Source organism: Oryzias latipes, chromosome 11 (genome assembly GCF_053564925.1).
Source record: "Oryzias latipes strain Hd-rR chromosome 11, Olatipes_Hd-rR_3.1".
Taxonomy (NCBI): Eukaryota; Metazoa; Chordata; class Actinopteri; order Beloniformes; family Adrianichthyidae; genus Oryzias; species Oryzias latipes.
In genome coordinates this window covers 7,370,429-7,389,412 of record NC_136247.1, presented here as the reverse complement: position 1 = coordinate 7,389,412, position 18,984 = coordinate 7,370,429, and the positions used below count along the sequence as shown (strand labels likewise).

At 44.1% G+C, this 18,984-nt stretch overlaps 1 protein-coding gene and 1 non-coding gene across 4 annotated transcripts; both read right to left on the bottom strand.

Annotated features, from left to right (window-relative positions):
* Positions 1-234: 234 nt before the first annotated feature.
* Positions 235-17,097, bottom strand: arpp21 (cAMP-regulated phosphoprotein, 21). 3 transcript variants are annotated; one of them, XM_023960092.2, is made up of 22 exons: positions 17,015-17,097; positions 13,757-13,825; positions 8,282-9,018; positions 5,088-5,233; positions 4,807-4,933; positions 4,696-4,734; positions 4,533-4,598; positions 4,361-4,454; positions 4,126-4,264; positions 3,738-3,875; positions 3,556-3,655; positions 3,379-3,474; positions 3,284-3,306; positions 3,136-3,192; positions 2,651-2,835; positions 2,077-2,214; positions 1,880-1,998; positions 1,737-1,811; positions 1,513-1,662; positions 1,284-1,386; positions 802-908; positions 235-680 (listed from the first exon to the last, which is right to left on the bottom strand). In XM_023960092.2, the coding sequence occupies exons 5-22, from the start codon at positions 4,930-4,932 to the stop codon at positions 516-518; spliced, it is 1,920 nt and encodes a 639-aa protein (XP_023815860.1). In that variant the 5' UTR covers position 4,933; positions 5,088-5,233; positions 8,282-9,018; positions 13,757-13,825; positions 17,015-17,097; the 3' UTR covers positions 235-515. The 3 variants fall into 3 exon arrangements, with proteins under 3 accessions (XP_023815860.1, XP_011479507.1, XP_020562969.1); XM_011481205.4 differs by having other exon boundaries at positions 235-677; positions 17,015-17,096; XM_020707310.3 differs by lacking the exons at positions 13,757-13,825; positions 17,015-17,097 and having other exon boundaries at positions 8,177-8,301.
* Positions 1,142-1,241, bottom strand: mir128 (microRNA mir-128). The gene has a single exon (NR_107146.1). It is a non-coding gene; the product is annotated as a microRNA mir-128 (primary transcript).
* Positions 17,098-18,984: the final 1,887 nt, after the last annotated feature.

Below are 18,984 nucleotides of genomic sequence, written 5' to 3'. Positions count from 1 at the left end.
GAGTTAAGAACTGAAAAGATTTTAAAATAAAAAATAGGGCATTAATTCTATGTAATGACTTTTTCTGAACAGTAGAGGGCGCTAATGTCCTAAAGATGAGTTTTGTGACTAAACTGAACTCCAAGATTTGTTTTTTTTGCTGCAGTTACTTTCCCATCAAAGTAATAGCATCATGTTTTTAGGTGTGAATCTGAAATTAAAGTGCAAACCAGAGGGTGAAGGGAAGCAGAATCCTTGTCAAGTCAAGCCACAGCACTTTATTTTCTTCACACTGTTTTTTTTTTTTTAAAACACAATATATAATTTAATAATATAAAACTCCATTTGTGTATATAAATTATGCATTCAGTACAGTAAATCTGATGTATACTACTCAGCTTTGGTATGGTGGAGCATATATCGCTGTGAGCGAGGGCCCGAGGGGCGCTATAAGGGGGATGAGGAAGTTTGATGAAGGTGAGGATGGATGGAAGGGGGGGGGATGTGCATCAGTGCAGGAGCTGGAGAAACTCTCTTCAGTACTGCGAGGTCCAAACCGGAGCGCCGAGGCTGGGACAGCCAGGAGGGAGGCAGCCGCTGCTGTGATGAGGGGGCGGAGCCACGACGCAGCAGTATGCCACATCGCCTGCTCCTCCGGTCGCAACTTTACTGTGAGGAAAGGGCACTGGAACGCCTCCCTGCTGGGGGGAGGAAAAAGATGAAAGCTGCTGCAGAGAATTTGCCCTAACAAGCATTTCCTAAACTCTGTTTTCTCTTGAGGACAGGCGGGTTGGAGATTAAGGGGGGGAATTGTGTGTTTACCTGGGCAATGCTACACTGGTGGGGGCCAACTGGTGCATAGGTCCCCAGCACAGTCTGAGGCTGGTTGCCGGGAGACGGCTGCATCTTCAGAGCAGGAGTGAAGCTTCCTATGAACATGAAGATGAGAAATTAACACATTTGATCAGATTATTTATGAATAACTGAAAGTTGATTTGTTGCTTTTCTTTCACTTTTCTAGAAAACCTTTGTTTAAGAAATAACCCCCCCCCCCAACACACACACACACACACACACACTTTCTGATTAATTCAGTCCTCTAATCGGAGCTCATTTGAAAAAGCTGTCAAAGATGACACGAGCGGATTGAAAGTCCTCTGTGACGAACAGAAGCAGCAGGAAAAGAGACCGGTTCACTGTGAGACCCTCAGAGTACATCTCTGACAGTGTAACGGCCCCCTCCTCTACTGCCACAGCGCCTTCCCTCGCACACAAACGCAGAGCATGCTGGCGTTCCAAAGTACCTGCTGGAGGGGCTGCTGCCGCTTGGGTGAGACCATGCTGGCCGGGCGAGCTGCATCCATACTGAGCTGACAGAGCGTTCTGGCTGTAATAATAACCAGGCACCTACAGCAGAATGATGGTTTTGTTATAATCAACATTCAGGGTTATTTATTATAATAGGCAAAGATTCTGTTTTCAAACTTTTATAAAAGATTGATTGGGAAACAGAAAGGGGAATTTTGTCTTTACTTGAGGTGGAGGCTGACAGTAGCTGTGGGGGTTGGGGAGAGTTGGATGTGCATAGGTGAAGCCGTGACTGGGAGGATAGAGAGGAGCAGGCTCTGCAGTAGACTGACAGCCCATCGTCACGTGAGCGAACTGCGAGGAGAGGTCTTCAATCTGCAGGTGAGAGACGCAGAGGTCAGCGTGCGCACACACCTGTAAAGGCGGAGCTGACGTTAGACGATACGTACGGTAGAGTAGGGCTGCGATGGAACGACGGTTACCATCTGAGGGGCTGTGTAAGACACAGACGAGCACTGAAGCACCTGAGAGAGACACAGATGGAGGCGTTGAACAGATCGGCATGCTGGGGAAAAAGCTCGGCGAGCGCTACCTGCTGCTGAAGCGGCTGAGGGGGGCAGCTTTGCAGCGGAGTCTGGCTTTTGATTGGCTGCTGATTGTCTGCAGGGATGTAGACAGCGGGGGTTCCATCGGGGTTGAGGAAAGGATGTCCTGAGAAGTAAAAGGCTGAGTGTGATGAATGTGTATGTCACTGCAGAAAACTGGAGCTTGTGTGAGGGTAACATGTACCAGTGCGGGGGTTCACTAATATGCTTCCTGGGGGGATCTCCGTCTCCCCCATGTAGACGGGATTCGGGGCGGGCTCCTCTGCGACGGGAAGAGAAGGCTGGGAGCATGTGGACGGCAGCATGTAAAGAGAGATGGAGCCTGAGAGGAAGAGGAGCGGAGATGAGAAGAGGAAAAGTGAGAAAAGAGGTGGCAAGAGACAGAACTCTATTTAATCTGAAAGAAAAAAAATTTTAAACATCGTTTAATCCAAAAATAAGATCAAAATCACTGCACATCACCCTTCAGGGTTATGGTTTCTTTTTTCCTCTGAATATGTGAAGACTGGAGGTGTTGTGTGAAAATTTACAGCTATGGTGTGAAAATTCATGAGTTCAGCGCTCACACCAGAACTAGCACTGCTTCTTTGTTAATGAGATGCGACCGAATCGAGAGCTGGTGCTTTATAAACGCCAATCTTTCAAAGTGCGGTGATCGTTTCCACACACAGGTGAGGAGGAGGCGTCTCCCCGTGACGGCACAACTTCCCCGGCCTCATGTCAAAAGTTTTTCGAACAAAAAAAAAGAAGAAGTGCACCTCGTGCGTCCCAGTTGTGGCTGGCAGGCTGGTGGGGTTTGGGCCCCGGATTCGTCCACTGGTAGGAGGAGTCAGAGTCTGTGCTGCTCCAAGGTCGGGGGTCGTTGCTATAGTGACAGTCAGTCTCCATGCTGCTCTGCCTGCTGCTGCCCGTCCAGCTGGAGCCTGAGCTGTTGCGGCTCCCTCTGTGAGCCGCAAGAAAAGAAAAAAATCCTCCATCTTTATTGGCGCTCAAGAGGAGTTCAGTTTGCCTGAACGGTGGATCAAAATAGCTCAAACATCTGCTCATATTCCATATCTCAAAGCATCTATGCTGCTTTAATTTACAGATATCATCTGTAGACTTTGCCAGAGACCTCAACCCTGACAAAAGAAAATGTGGGCTCTGTTTTCCACTTCCTCTGCAGGCTGGGAGAGGCTCTGCGCCAGCTAAACTGACCAGATTGAGATGATAAATGACTGCGTGAGTGCAGACAGAGCTCCACCTGAAGAGCTGCCTTCTCCTCTGGGTCTCAGCGTACGGGTTGTATTCCTCCGTGTCCCTGCGCACAGGACACAGATGTATATTAATGTTCTCATCTAAATATAATAAGCTGCTGAGCAAATAAGAAAATGCCGTGCAGGCAAACTTACCTGGTTTCTGCTCGAGTGCACTCCTGTGGAAGCAGAGAAGTGAATTAGAACCCTCTGGGTTTTTTATGCTGGCTTTGTCCTTTTTGCCCTCTCACCTCTTTGTTGAAGATTCTTTCCCGTGCTCTTTGGTACTCCTCCTCCCTTTCTTCCATCGACTTGCTTTGCCTGTCCCGTAAAAGGTGGCAGCGGCTCTGTTCAGGGGAGAGCAGAGGACAGATCAGGTCAGTCGCTGGACGTGATTGGGCGCTCCTTAAGGGGATGGACAGGCCGACCTGGTCCTCCAAACTGTTGTCTCTCTTCAGAATCGTCTTCCACTGCTGGATCTCTTCGCTCTTACCCTTGTGCACCATCTCCAGAAAACGCCGCTCCGGTCTTTAGTGTGGAAACACAAGAAGACATGAGCTGGTGTGGAGGTGCAGCGAAAGAGTCATGGAGGAACATGACAGGAGCTTACGTGCGTGTCCGGCTCGTGGTGTTGATGATGACAGACTTGCCTGTGTGGTCCACATTGTGCTCCATGCCAAAGTAGGCCGCCACCCTGTGGACCAGCATGCGGTGGTAAGGAGACATGGGAGCGAACTTCTTAAAGGGGCTGAGACAGAAACAGGACAAAAAAGAAATAAGGAGGTCAGACTGACAAACAAAAGACAATTACGATGTCAAAAGACATAGAAAATGATAAAACAGGCAGATAAAAGTCATTTCTGGTGACTTAAACACCCCCACACTGGCATGACTAGATCAATACATTGATTAGTAATCATCAATGGATGTTAAAATAAATGAAAAGCTGCTAAAAAGATGAAGAGATTTTCTTTGATGTGGCGCTCAAACACTCCCACCTATCACTGCCTATGAAGTCCCTCATATCCTGCTCCAGTTTGAGCAGCATCAAGCGGTCTCTTGGGTTGCTGTTCAGGCTGTCCACGATGAACTGCTGCAGATTTATGCCGGTGGAGTCTGTGTACTCTTCACTGGACACTGATGGAGAAACGGCCACAACAAAATGTTTCACCACACATGAAAGACACAGAAACACCTGGAAGGCGAACCGCTTTGTCCTCCCCAAATTCCCACCTTTGGATGGCGAGTCCTCCTTTGGATCTTGCTCTTCTTCCTTGCAGGAAGTTGCTTCATCACGGCAGCTAGATGCGTTTGCGTCTGGACCTCCCTGAAATAGAAGGAAAACTAAATGTTGCCATGAGGAAAATTCCATCAAAAAAACAAAGGAGGAGGAGGAGATCGTTACCACGGTTTCTTCAAAGGTGGGGGTCTCCTCGCAGACAGCTAAACTTCGTGATAACTTTCCTCTGGGCTAAAAACAAGAGTCATATTAGGAATTCATGGAGATGAAAAAAAAAATCAATATTTCTGTAGAAATAAAAAACAAGATGCAGGTTTTTTCAGCTTACCTTGATTTTTTTCTTTGGTTTAACCTTGGTACAGTGTCTCTGTAGGCAGAGCAGAATTTATTATCACCTAGTTAGTGGTGGAAGGGGGAGGTGGAGGTGTCTTCAACGTACCTCCTTTTCAAGCTGTTCTATATTGTGGCACTCCTCTTCGGTCCTCTGGCTGCATGATGGAGGGGAGGGGCACCGTACGGCGGCCTCTATGAGGACATCCGCGGTATCTGCAGCGGCGTCCATCATCCTGTTGAAAACACGTAACAGACCATCCCGTTACATCAGCATATTTACGCAAAACCAAACATTTATTTGAATGCATTTTCTCCCCAAAAATACCCTAGAGTGTGATATTTGCATAAGCATATTTTTGTTTGCATGGTTTCTTTTTTCCTACTTACAGGAATAATTCACTGGAGAGGCTCGCAGGTGAAGAAAGATGAGGTCAAATATTCCATGTTCCCCGTGGGGCAGCTAGAAAGGCAATTATCGTCTCGGCCCCCCTTTTTTGGGGGCTGCTGTGCCTTTCTGCACAAACTCCAGTCACCTGATTGCAGACAAGAGAGGGAAAAGCCGCGCATTAGAGGAGCTCATGAAACGCTCTCCAGCTGACCACGAAAACACCCGCCCCCTCATGTAGCTGCTAGCGTGCCTCTGGGCTTGGATGCGAAATTTGCCTGCGCGTTTGCATGCGCGCGCGCGTTTGATGTGAACGCATGTCTGCTATGTGCGTGTGTTTGAGCGTGTCCTTAAGCTTTTCTTAGAAACGGCAGCTGTCGAGGACAGCAGCATCCAATCCGGGAGGCGCTGATATTCCCAGAATGTCTAACTAAGTCTGCGCGCTCCCCGTGGTGAGACTACTGCTGATACTAAGGGGATACACACATGAAGACACACAGAAGGGGAAGGGGCATTCCAGCATCTTTTCCAAAGGGCCAAATGAGTTCAGTGGGGAGGAATTCTGCAGCAACACACAGCTTAGGGGGGCATTTAAGCCTGGAACACCAGGGACGGAATAACGAGCTTTGAGGATGGCGATTCCCATAACACGGTTATTTAACATCCACCAGGAGATGCCAGCAGTTTCAGGAGGAGAAAAAAAAAAGACATGTTCTAGCGTTTACTTCCCACAGGCATCCTAATGAAACTAAATATACACCCATCACCTAAAAAAACAGAAAACATAGTCTATCTGTTGGTCTAAATAAATTCAATATAAAAAGAATATGCTAATTTATGAAAATAGAATCATATTGTGTAGCAAATCATTATGATGACTATTGATTGTTGCCACTTTCTCTTTTGGAAATGCAAAAGAAAAGGATAAATTAAGGAAGAAAATTATATTGAACAAATATGATCACATATAATGCATGTATGTCAACATTTGACAAATAACTAACATTTGAACCTTATTTAGACAAACAAGCACAAATAGTTTTGCCCGTTTTTATGTTCTGTATATTTATTTTCTGTTTTTTACTAGATCATAGATAAATCGATGAAAGACGACGGCAACGGTATAGATCAGAATGCATGAACACTCCAGGGGACGTTTGTGCTGTTGCTGAGTTTCTTACAGCCAAAAACGGAGAGCCTGACTCTGACCTTTGACCCTTACAGATGAGACAAGCAGGTGGCGTAAGGTCAACTCCTACAATTATCACAATCACAGATGCTGGGGTTGAGCTACGCCTGAAGGTTGTGTAACAACAAGAAAGGGAAGAACTGTGGAGAGATGACTCTTGGCAGCGCTGGTGGAGCTTCCGACTCAAAGAGCTTCTCGGTTTGTTTTTTCCGTGGAAAGCGGATTCGAGCGCGGCTACCAGGTTTTTGAGCTGAGCGCTGCAGAAGTGGCGAGCCGCCCGGGGAGAAGGTGTGACATGATCATTAGCGTGTGACGGATGGTGGCGAGAGGCAGAGAGCACCAGTACTCGCTACATCATCATCCATCTGCTGCTCTCGGCGAAGCCTCCAGCCTTCGGAGCCACTTACTCACCAGGACACCTTTCTTCTGCAGCCAGAAGCTGCCAGGTTGGCCGCGCTGACACAGCCAGGCCAGAAGGAAGAGGTCCAAAAGCTACCTCAGATGGCCACTGTCAGATTAACCGAGCCAGTCAGAACTTAGAAAAACAGTCACACATTGTGTGCATTTTTGCCACACTCTGCACTTCTCATCTTCCCCGGAGAGCATCCTCCCTCTTTGCTTTTCTTTTTTTTTTAATATGTGGCCCTCAATCTCCACAAAACCCCTTAAACTAGAAATCATTAGAGCCTCCACTTACAGAAGCTGCCGTTTGTGTTTTGTCTCTAAGGGGGCTGAAGGTAAAAGAGATTTCCCATCATCCCTTTCTGCAAAAATGCTTGTTGGGAAAAGCTATGGCAGGAGCCTGTAAATGACAGCAAATGCATCCAATTTAAAGCTACAAAATGGAGTTTTGATATGAAATCAGACCTTCAAACACCCCCCCCCCCCTCATCATGCCTACAGAATGCTTTAACTGAACTGAAATGTTTGGTTGTTTCTTTAACACATCTTGCTGGACCACTTAAACTTGATTCCTTTGCTGCAGCATCTTCACTCCCCCCCCCCCCCCCCCATCACCCCTTCATCAGAAAAAAAAGGTGGATGAGAAAGTAGGGCTGCACGTGTGAGATTTAGGTTATAATGTCCTGCCACCAGCACCTGGACAGCCACAGCACGTCTTATCGCCAAGGTGACTTGTGGTTTTGGTTTTGACAGCTGCATTGCTTTGCAGCTGAACTATAGGGGGGAAATACTGAGTCTAGAGCTGACACGCAAACAAGTAGAAGCAAGGAGAGAATTTCACACTAAAACTGCCAGCCTCCTACATCGGTGACAAGTTTTGGGTTGATTATGAAACCAGATGAGCAGCTTAGGCTTCATTTAAGGGACTATTACTTCTTTCCTGTAAATCATAGTGATGTTTGGTGTCTATGGGGATTTCAATTCATTGCCATCCTATTTGACATATTTTGTGTCAAATTTCTGATTTCTTTAACATCTTTTGTTGTCATCATTTTGCCATCTTTGATCCTGCTGTTTTGTGATTTTTTATTTTTTTATTTCCTATTAAATAAACTGATCTCTGGAACAGGTGGCCTCACTCCCGCAGCATCCCGCCCGCTCGGGGATGGAGATGCTATCTGGGGGGAGGGCAGTGACACGCCGGACTATTTTTACAGAGAAACCGCGGAGTGAGCGGACCTCCTGCTCCGGGACTTCATCGCCCTGTCAACGGCGAGAGCAGAGCGGAGGAGCGGATGGACCCGAGTGCCTTTAAACGTTTTTCTTCTTCTTAAATTGGCCAAAATAGCACAGAAAAGCGCTAAATTAAATTAAAATAATAATAAATAAACAAACGGAAACAGCTCGTATCGTTCATAACTGGCAGGAGAAATGCGGCTGATGGGTGGGATGCCGATCACTACCTTAAATCTAAGCGATGTGACTTTCACAACAATTTACCTGAAAGTGCTCACGTGCGGTCAGAGGAGGTTAAAAATGCACAGACGAAACTGAAAAGTCGACGTGGAACCAGACCCGCGTGGCTGTTACGAGCCGTTAGCTTACCGGAGAGAAGGCTTCTTCTTCTTCGGCTGCTGGATCCTACCGACGGACGGACGGCCTGCAGTTGCCTCCTCCGCGCCTGTAAACTGAAAGGTCCCGAGCTCCCTCTCAGCCTTTTGCTCGCCGCTGTCGAAGCAAGAGGAGGCGGGGCCACAGCGCTCAACTGTCGCGCGCGAGGAAATGCGCGCGAGGGCGCCGGCCTACTTGCTTCTAACAGTGTGTGGCTTCATTTCAACTCAATTCGGACGTTTATTTGAACCATCTCTCGGGGGAAAAAAAAAATCAACAAATTCAGTTTTCCTTAAAAAAACAACAAAACATTAAGTCAATTAGGCTGTTGTAGAAGCGCAAAAATGTTTGTTTGTTTGTTTATTTTACTTGTCCTGTCCAGTGGTTGAGCAAACAGATTAGGACTGAAAGCCTCTTCTTGTTTTGGGCAGATTTTAAAGTTACAATCAGGGGATATGAATCTACGGACCCACAAGGAGTATATTTGTATAAACCCCTTTGTATTGGAGGCCAGACTTTATTTATATTAAATATGTTTAGGGAGCTGGTTTAGCTCGTGCTGGTTTGCGGCGCCTTCCGTCCGTGAAACCCGGGTTCGACTCCAGGCTGCTCCCTGTTCCCCTCTCTGCCTCTGCCGGTTCCAAGTCCGGTTTGAGAAGGTTGCGTCAGGAAGGGCATCCGGCGTAAAACATTGCCAAGTTTACCATGCGACTCATTCGCTGTGGCGACCCCTGATGGGAAAAGCCAAAAGAGAAACAACATGTTTGGATATGTTTCTTGTTGGAACAGATAGAAAAGAGAAGAGAGAAGAAGACAGTGGGATGGTAGGTGGGAGATAAGGGTACAAAAGAAGGGGGGCAATCTACTTATTATTATAGAAATGCAAAAACAAAATATCTATTCCTTCTGTTTTTATGTTATTCACACTGAAAATAAAACATGTAGATATTAATAGCTCAGCTAAACACCATTCATTCATCTGTCATCTACTTTTTGTGGGATTCAAGTAGCAGGGAGTCAGCAGTCTGAGTAAAGCCAGAGTTCCTTCTTCTTCCCGACCTCCTCTAGTTCTTCTGGTTACCAAAACAACTGAGAGACATAGTCTCTGCCCAGTCCTTCCCCTAACCTCCATCTTATAACCCCTCACTATAATCCAGGTGACAAACTATCTCAACTGGCTTTTCTTATGTGGAGAAAACCTCTACTCCAATTTCCTTAGTAGTTGGCCTTCACACACAATCTCCAAGAACCACCCAGCCTACAGCCAACTGTATGGATGATCTTAACTGTTTGTCTGAGACCCAAAGCTAGAGGCTATAAGTGAGGAAAATTAACTTTTTCTGAAATAATGCCACAATTCATGGTTCTACGTACAAACCCTCCATCTTAAAAAGTAGCAAAACAGCCCCATACTATCACACTACCACCACCCTTCTCTGAAATAATGCTACCTTCATACATGATGTAATGCCTTGGACACCTGCAGTATTTTACTGGAAAAGTCTTTGTAGTTGTTGAGATATTTTATCACAAAAGACCTCCTTAATGATGTATTCACCCAGCGTTAGTGTCTGTCTTTCCGTCTGCTATATAGAACATTTTGGGGGAATGAATGAGGCCTGCTGCTCTTGTAGGTTGTGGAGTTTTTCGTGACCTCTTAGATTATTTGCTTCATATTGCCCTTGTGGGGTATTGTTAGTATGCCAGCCACTCCTGGGAAGGACCATAAATAACTGTTCCATGTTTTTGGTTCTTGTGAATAACTCCTAGAATGCTTCAACAGAAAATCAAACCTTTAGAAATATATTTTTAAACTTCTCCATCCAGACAACCTTTCAGAATTTTTGGAATCTCAGCATGACGTCAAGCTTTGGAGGTCCGTTTGGTTTACTTTGTTTTGACATACAGGTCTTTTTTACCTAATTAAGAAAAGGTGTGGAACCAATCAGGTATACACATTTACAAAGGATTTGGATTTGTCAACCCCTTTATAATGAAAACATATAATTTAAAAATTGCATTTAGTTAAAAATTTAAACAAACATTTAAAAAAAAAGTAGAAAAGGGGAAATATTTTTTTTTCTTACTGTACATGTTTTTAAAATTTCTCATAAATGACATTTTTAGATTACTTTATTTTAGGGAATACCAACATTTGTTCATATAATTCAAAGTCACACATGTTGGACATTTTAGACGAAGTCAGGAGAAAGAAAACCAATACGTTTAGCCATATGAAGAACTTTTCCTAACATTGCAACAGAGTTTTGGACTACAAAAGGTTTTGGTTCTCAGACTAAAACTAGAAAACCTCAGAAGTGAAATCTATAAATCAGGCGACTCTTGTTTGGTGTGAATCAATATTTCCTAAAAGAAAGATCCTTATTGAGTTTCTGTTGACACCAACTTCACTTATTTTAAGACAGAATACAAGCTGTACAGTACTTTAGCTATTAAAAGAAAATTAAGCGTGAAGCAAATCCAACTGCACACAACTCACAATGCCCCTCCTGTTACGGAGTGTGTAATGCGAGTGGAACAACTCTTGTCGTCTGCTTTTAATACCCGAGGATTGTGTGATTAATTAAAAGTCTGCCACAGCACAATGTTGTCCCATCAAAAACAGCATTTAATTACAAAGACACGAGCAGCAGCCATAGTGTATTTTATGAAAAATAATTAGAAAGACAATTACATCAGTTTGTTTTATTAACCTTGATGAATAGCGTATAAATTGCGGCCCATTCTACTTAAGTACAGGATACTTTGAACATAATGTCTAATCGATCATGGCTTTAATGGTGTATATTTCTATAATTGTGTTCACAGACTTGTTATTGGTTGCAATTTCAAAGCCTTTTTTCCAGAACTATTTGACAGTTCCGAGTTGAAAAGAAGCCTGTGACTTTGTGTCCTCAATGCCATGAGGCTGTGATCTGTACGTACCATCTTCACCCAGCTTACAAATGTATGCTGTCACATAGATGTCATCTGGTTGAGTGTTATCGAGCCTTTCAAATCTGGGGTCAAATGTCAGAGAGGCAGACAAGCTTGAGTGGTGTTGAAACATGCCCAGTAAAGCTGTCTTCAGAGTTTACTAAATAACCACCTGTCAATCAAATGTTTGAATTTCCATCTCAAATATAAAATAAATGTTGAGGTTAAGTTGAGTCATTTGGTTAAATTTAATCCGACAGGGGTTTCAGAACAGGTGAATTCTTGCCTCACATTGATGCAAATAGGTAATGAATGCTCATGTAACAGGCCAGCAGCTAGTGGTTATTGTGAGACTGTTCTTTTGTTTTTTAAACCTGCTTCAAACAGGAAGTGCAAGTGACAGTATTCAAGTGGGCTACTTTTTAAAAGCATCTTCTTAAGAAAAATCTACTTTATCAAGTCTGTTCAGGCAGAGGTTAGGACTCAAGCTACAGACACACCGGGCATGCGTGTTCAAGAACATGCTAAACGCTGGTTTCTGAATGCGAATTTAGTCCATGCTGTTCACACTGGACAAGCAGGGAGGGGCTTCTTCTTTATCTTTTTCAACAGCTTACTTGCTAATGTTCACCACCTACAGTTAGAAGTGGCTTGGTGCAAATCTCTTTTTCCTCCAGGCATTTTCTTTCACAGCTCTATTCCGATATACAAAATGACTTTCCGGGCACAGACTGTAAATTATTTTTTTTCTCCATAATCAATTTTCAAACGGTTGGCACTTCCATGAATTAAAAGGGAGACCATCCATACGTCACTACCAACTCCAAATTCCCGATTGGTCAAAGTTTGACCTGGTTTAACTTGCAATGCATGTTCAATGGCCGCATGTTTTGTACTTTGAGCCTGAAAACGGTCATAAAAATGCACATAGCTATGTGTGAAAGCAAGTATTTTAAGTGCGGAAGACCGAAACCCGCGTTTTCGCGCATTTACTTCGACTTCTCATTAAAGGTGGTTGTTGGGAGAGATGTGAATGTAGCTTAAGTGGGAAAAACCAGTAAAGGCCTGTCAGGAAATGAAAGTGTTTTCCGCTTTTAAAAGAAAAGGATCTCATTGAAAAAAAACAAAGAACAGGTGTCAATACAAAAATAGAAAATTCCTGGTGTCTCTGTATGTGGTTACGCCTTAAAAATAACCTTTTTCATTACAAATACAGAGAATCCATCCATCCATTTTCTTAACCCGCTTTATCCCTTTCGGGTCACGGGGTTGCCGGAACCAGTCCCGGTTACTGTCAGGTGATGGTGGGCTACAACCAGGGAAGGACATCTGGGCCAGGTCCACATCCAGAAAATCTTTTACCTAAATTTACATGCCAGACAGGAAGACGGAAACATTTCTCTCAATAGGGAATGAGTGGTTTGACTGAAAGTTCCCATAGTAAAATGATGACTGAGTTCCGGTACTGTTTATTTTAAATTACATGACTCATGGCATCCTTTGCTCTTTTACCAATGGACCCAAAATAGTTGCTAAAGATCAGAAGTGTTTTGTTGTGACTTTTCAATGATTTAATCTGATCATTTTTTTTATCTAATATTCACCAAATCACTGGTCCTCTGAAAAACAAAGACATAATGGACTTCTGAAATTCCTTTTAGAGTTAGACTTTCCTAGCTTCTTTGCCTAACTGTTCATTTTTCACCACTCTATCATGCACACTCCCAGGGTTCAGTCGAAACCACCAACCCGCAACTTTCGCACAAAGATTCAAATCAGGCCATTTGGTCAATTTCCTGTTTTCATACCTTGTCAGGTGGACTTCCTCTTGTATTACTTAACCCTAAGCTATTTTTAAACACATGCTCTTATTTTGACATTAAGCTCTTATTTTTAAAGCCTTGTAAATTTGCCTCCCCTTCAAATAATATTTTATCATGGCCCGCAGCAGCAGTCACTGACTGCAAGAACCATATTGTTTTCGCAACGACGGAAAAAAACTCATAAAGGTTCAAAACGCCTAAAAAGCACAAAATGACATAACCAGTGAGTAACACAACAAATAATACACAAACACTAACATGTCCTAACCACAAAAACGTCCAAATTGTTTTTGCAACAATTTTTTCTTGTGTTTTACTGATTTAAATTGTAGTAAAAACCAAAAGTTACCTAATAAAATGTAATTAAAAAACAAAACAAGGTTAAAGTGTTTTAATTCGGGATATACTGTATGTAAAGTATTGAGCAACACAGTTCTGATTCACTGTAAATGAAACATGAACCAGTGTGGTGTTGACTCAAGGCTACAACCACAAACTACAGAGATGACTGAGCAAGGCCTTCAGGATATGCGTCACCCATAATTCAGACCTGCAACTACACAGGTTTGTCATCCTAATGACATTCTACTGAGTCAACACAGTACTTTTGCTTCTCTTATTTATTTATTTTTCTTGCCCCAGCTGATGTGCATCCATTCCAATGCACACTGTGAAGCCTGGAATGTCACAAGCACACACAGACACACACCTGCTGCTTGCCGTCCTGGCAGCTCGGCTGGCATGTGTGCGCAGGGGCGAGACTCGGTGGCGCTTGTTCCTGCACGCACAGAAATATCGATGTTGTGGCTTGTTAGATGACATACTCAGAGAGAGGACAGCTGTGTGTGTTCATGTAAGTGTGTGTGTGTGTGTGTGTGTCACACTGTTACATCAGTTCCAGTCTCACAATGAGGCGAAGAAGGGTCTTCCTGGTACTGGAATTAGAAAGTCTCTGCCCTAAGCATTTCCTCAAATAGACACAACAAATGTTTGGAGTTTTTTTTTCCTCACACCATCACTGACAGTTCTGTCCTCTGCAGAACCTTTCAGGTTTATTTTTTTATTTTATGCTGAAAATAATAATAAAAAAATGTGTGGAAGAACTCATCCTTTTACTTATGGAAGTTGTTTGCAAACAGAGCGTCATGGCAACGGAGCGCCTGTGTAATTACCTGCATCAAATGACACTTCCACACGTGAGGCTCATGAATATGGATCGAGACTCCATGAATATTCAGAGGGTGGCTCATGAATATTTAAACTATGATGGAGCATGTGGCCAAATGACTAGACAGCTGCAGATAAGGAACAAATAGACTTTCTCCTCTCAACCTCAGCCAGCCGCAGCCTTTTCTTGAAGCTGCATTCAGTCTGGTTAAAGCTGCATCATTTTTCCCATTATGTTTATGGAAACTACAACACCTGATAAGAGGAAAACATTCCCATCCTGTCTGTACAAATGAAGGACTTGGCTTTGTGATATGATGACGATTTTAGCAGCAGAGCCGATCCTTTTCGCTCAAAACTAGATCCAGGCAAAACTTTAAATATTTCAACATTTCAAGAGTATAATTACTTCAAAATCATGTTACTTAAGAATGTATTTTTTTAATTACTACTCAGAAACAAATCTTTGGTCATGATAAAGTCCTGAAGAATTGAGTAACTGAACGTAATAGAGGATTAATAACAATAGAAGACAAGAAATTCCCCTTTCAAAAACTAACATTTTTTGGAAACATTAAGCTTTTAACAGATGCATGGATTACAAGGTAGAAAAAAAGTTGTGAGAAAAATGCAGCCCAGAGTGTAAATCATTACTGCAACCCAAATGTCCATTGTAGGTTTAATCTCATTTTCACAGACGACCGTTTAATTTCACGACAATCGTTTGTTTGCTTGTTAACTTTTGGGATGAAAAAGTCATCAACCAGCCCATGTCCTACAAGTGGCCCGTATCTTTTTCCCATTTTATGATACTACTAACTAACTCACAACTACTGGCTGTAACAAACCATGATCAGTCCACCGTCGTGCTTTCCAGAATAGGGTTAAATGTCATCCTGTATCAGTCCACTTGATTTTCCTTTCATAATTCACCTTTTTTTAATTTACGTTTCTGCATTTTACAAAAAGAATTTGGGGATATGGGTGCAAGGAATGCATCTGTGTATCTAAGCAAGCTTGAAATCCAGATCTGAATACAGTTTTCCTGTTCTGAGTGGAAATCTAAAATGGACCCAAAACGCAACCACTAGTAAACACGTACACGCAGTTTAGTATTCTCATAACTCTTTTCTTTTTGGCTTTTTGGGCATAATTTCACGCAGTTTAAGAGAAAGCCTATTTTTGCTGTTATTTGAAACAAAAAGTCATCACAATCTTCAGAAATGTTCATGCTGTGGCTCACTTAGCAGTAGCTCTGAGCAAAAAGAGAACAAAGTTATCTGGAAACTTTGCCGCTTTCATAAAAAAAATGTTTAATCTCTTTCTTAATATATTGAAAAGTATGTTCTTTGGAGATATTCAGTTTTTTTTGTAAATGTCATGTTAAAAAAAGACTTTCTCATAATGATGCTTAAACAGAAACTCATTGAAACTGGTGTAAAAATCCTCTTTTGAAAAGGTTAAGCCTTAGAATAGCAAATAGTTTCTTCAAGAGGAACTTTTTACAACAGGATTCACAGATATCGGTCATTTCTTTGGTAGGAAGTTGTCATCTTTGTTTCTGCATCCTAACTGAACCATTTGCTATGTTTCTGAATGTGCAAGGAGAGGAGCCTCACTTCCTCCTCCTTGTGTAACAGAAAGGAGGAGCTTGTTGCTTCTTGATAAAATATCCTGCGGCCCAAACTGTACCTGCATCTGAGAAAAAAGCAACAATCGATAAAACGCTGCCGTAACTCTCAAGGTAGATGGTGAATTTAGATGCGGCGCTTCAGAGAACAGATTTACAAAACCCTCTGGATGTATGGGGAGTAAACCAGGGTTCAAACGCGGGCTGGGCTGAGTGTGAGTGTGAGCTCAAGAACAGTAATGTGGGGGTTCTGAGAGGCTTCCCTTGCTGATCAATGGAGGTTGACTCACTGTAGATCACCTTCCACTGAAGTCATCCAAGAAAGAGTTTGAGGCCGGGGAACCTACTCACTGTCTAGAGTGCCAGACCGGATGAGAAACGCACCTGTGAAGTGATGGCGCTCAGCAGCGGCACAGTGTCTGTGTGGGTTTGTGGTCTACAACGGATGCTTGACAGGCTGATGAGCTCTGGCACTCACACTCAGCTTCCTCCTCTTACCTGTCTTCTCATCTCTCCAGGCGGTGGGCGTAAACTCCCCACCTTCACTCTCCTCGCCTAAACGCCTGATCCTCCAGGCTTCATCTACGCGCCTTGCTTTCCACGATTGCAAGTTTTGTCGGGCCTTCAGAGCGAAATCAAACAATCCCTTCAATTAGACAGCCCACACAAACGCATGTCTTTGTTCCCGAGCTGAAAACACGCTGTTCACACCAAAGGCGTAGAAAAACCTTCTCACTTTGAAGAACAAGAGGCAGCGACGGCCTTTAAACGCTGATTTGCATTAAGAGGAGGGACTCCCCCCCTCCTCTTTCTTCTCTTCAATGCACCCCAAATTACCCCTTAATTTGTCTGAAATTGTGCATGGTGGACAATGATACGAGAATATCAACAAATTTCCTCTTTTCAACCATTTCTGAATTTAAAAAAAATCTTTTAAAGCTAAAAAGCTAAAAGGATTAATGAAGGAAGCAGCTGTTACATCACAACCCTGATGATAAAACACAGTAGAAACACTTCATCCCAAATGCTGCCATCAAGGAAGAAAGAGGAAAAGGTAAAGGCAAAAAGGAGAGGGGGAAGTGAGACAGATGAAGTCCCCGGAGAGCCTCCGGACAGTCAGCAGCAGGATGAGTCAATACTGTAGTAATGCTGTGGCGCAGTGCAGCATACCTGGAGGGGGCTCAGACCTGTTGATGCAATCAGTGGTGGATCTCTCCAGTTTTCACTCCACTTCCATCTGTCTACCCTCCACTTGGCTGTCAGCCTCTCCAGTGAATCCCGCTCCCATCTTTCCTCCCACAGCTCCCGCTTTTCTTCTCCTTATGTTTGTGGCTGGGAAAATAAATAAATAATAACAAAAATAATTCTGCAAGAGGCAAGTCCTGGACCAAAAAAAAAAACATTATGAACACATGTTCTTTGATTTGCCTCGTCTCAAAATTTCAAGCACAAAAACATGTAGGCATTTGGGAATATTTTTCCAGGCTGATGGGACTTTTTTCAGTTGGAAATGACAACAGGTTGACATTTGGGACAGCTTTTCCTCTGACAGGAGTGACAAACTTTCTTTCCTGTTCAGTTTCCTCCTCCATCCATCTCCCATCACCAGGAATTCAATCTCTCCTCTTCTTCAGGAACTATATCCCTTTCCGCCCTCTAATCTTTTTATTTATTTATTTGATCTCTCCATCTTCCAGCTCCAGGTACCTCTCGTCCCACATTGTTGACCCAGAGGCCTCCGCGCTGTTCTCTCAGCCGTGGGCAACATGACCATAAGCTGAGTCGTAGGGCTATTTATATTTGTTCCTAATGAGGTGAGCTTTTTCTCCGCCATAGCAACGGTCTCTATGGATACCCCTGCGCTTGGATACCAAATCCCATCCTATCTTAAATGTCTTATTATGGGCTGCGCCCTCCCCTGTGCGTTGTAGCCTAATTAATTCCAGATCCCCGCCCCTATATTTTTGTGCGCCACCAAGCAGACAAGATCAGCACAACCTTTGCTGTCCAAGTTCAAACGGGCAATTAACTGCATGGTTGTTGATCAATATTACATCACTAAGGTGCGCGACGTGACGCGCTAATAAACTCCTGCAACAAGCAGGGGATTGATGGGAAAACTCACTGTGGGCGGTGGGGGTGCTATTGATCAGACTGAGGCGCAGACCTGGGCAGCGGAGCTCAGATCATTACACGACTGGGAGAGGGAGGGGGGGGGGTCACACAGGTGTTGTCATCTCACTTCCTGCCTCAATGTGACACAGTCATAAGTCAATAAGTCGACTTCTGGAGAAAACCGCAGCGGTGCAAAAACCACCCACACAGGCACGGTGACAATACCCCCCCCCCCCCTCCTCTCCAGAGTCTCTCCTCGCGAGACAGCTGCATGCACATGTACTCACACAGGTACACTCTTGACAGGTGCTGCATTGTTATGGCATGTCCAACTCTGGCACCTTGTTTTCCCACAGACCTCCTCACCCCGCGTGCGCGCTGACTCACAGATGAAAGGAGGTGGGGACACGCGTGGGAGGACAGGGGGCTCTGACGCGGGATCACTTTCGGCGTGAGGTTAAGTAAATCATATCATCACAGGAGATTGCTTTGACCTGCTGTTTGGCCGGCAAACTGACGCGCGGTTGCGCGCGCGGGCCTTTGTTCGCTGGAGCAGGTGCGCAGCAGTGACGCCCGTCACCTTCCCAGCATCAGCGCACGCGCGCTCCCTCGCTCTCCTCCGGTGTCAGTCCCACCGGGTTCTGTCATGCTTGAGATTCGCACATCATATCGGGTGGCCTGGATGACACAAACGCGCGCGCGCAAAGATACCCAGCTGACTGATTTGATTACACAAGTGAAGAGGCACAACCTCACCGAGGAGCAGGCACCCAAAAAGGAAACAAGAGAAGTTTATTTCTTTTTTAAAAGAGGCTTATTTGCCTATGTTGTATAAGCGCGTTTCATCTTCCCACTCTCGCCTATCCTCACCCACACAGGTTGCATCCAATAGCGGCTGCCAAGCCTCTCCATCCTGCAACGCAAACATATCCATGTGAAGGAATATTGCAGTCAAGTCGTTGCTCATAATCTCTTCCTTGTACGCCCACACATGCACAGAGTGAGGGGGTGAAAGGAAGAGACGG

Excerpts from the sequence above, each read along its gene's own strand:
- arpp21 (XM_023960092.2), bottom strand. The coding sequence starts at position 4,932 with ATGATGGACGCCGCTGCAGATACCGCGGATGTCCTCATAGAGGCCGCC. Across the intron at positions 909-1,283 it reads GGCAGCAGCCCCTCCAGCAG|GAAGCTTCACTCCTGCTCTG; the intron begins GTACTTTGGAAC and ends TCATGTTCATAG. Across the intron at positions 681-801 it reads ACCAGTGTAGCATTGCCCAG|CAGGGAGGCGTTCCAGTGCC; the intron begins GTAAACACACAA and ends TCCTCCCCCCAG.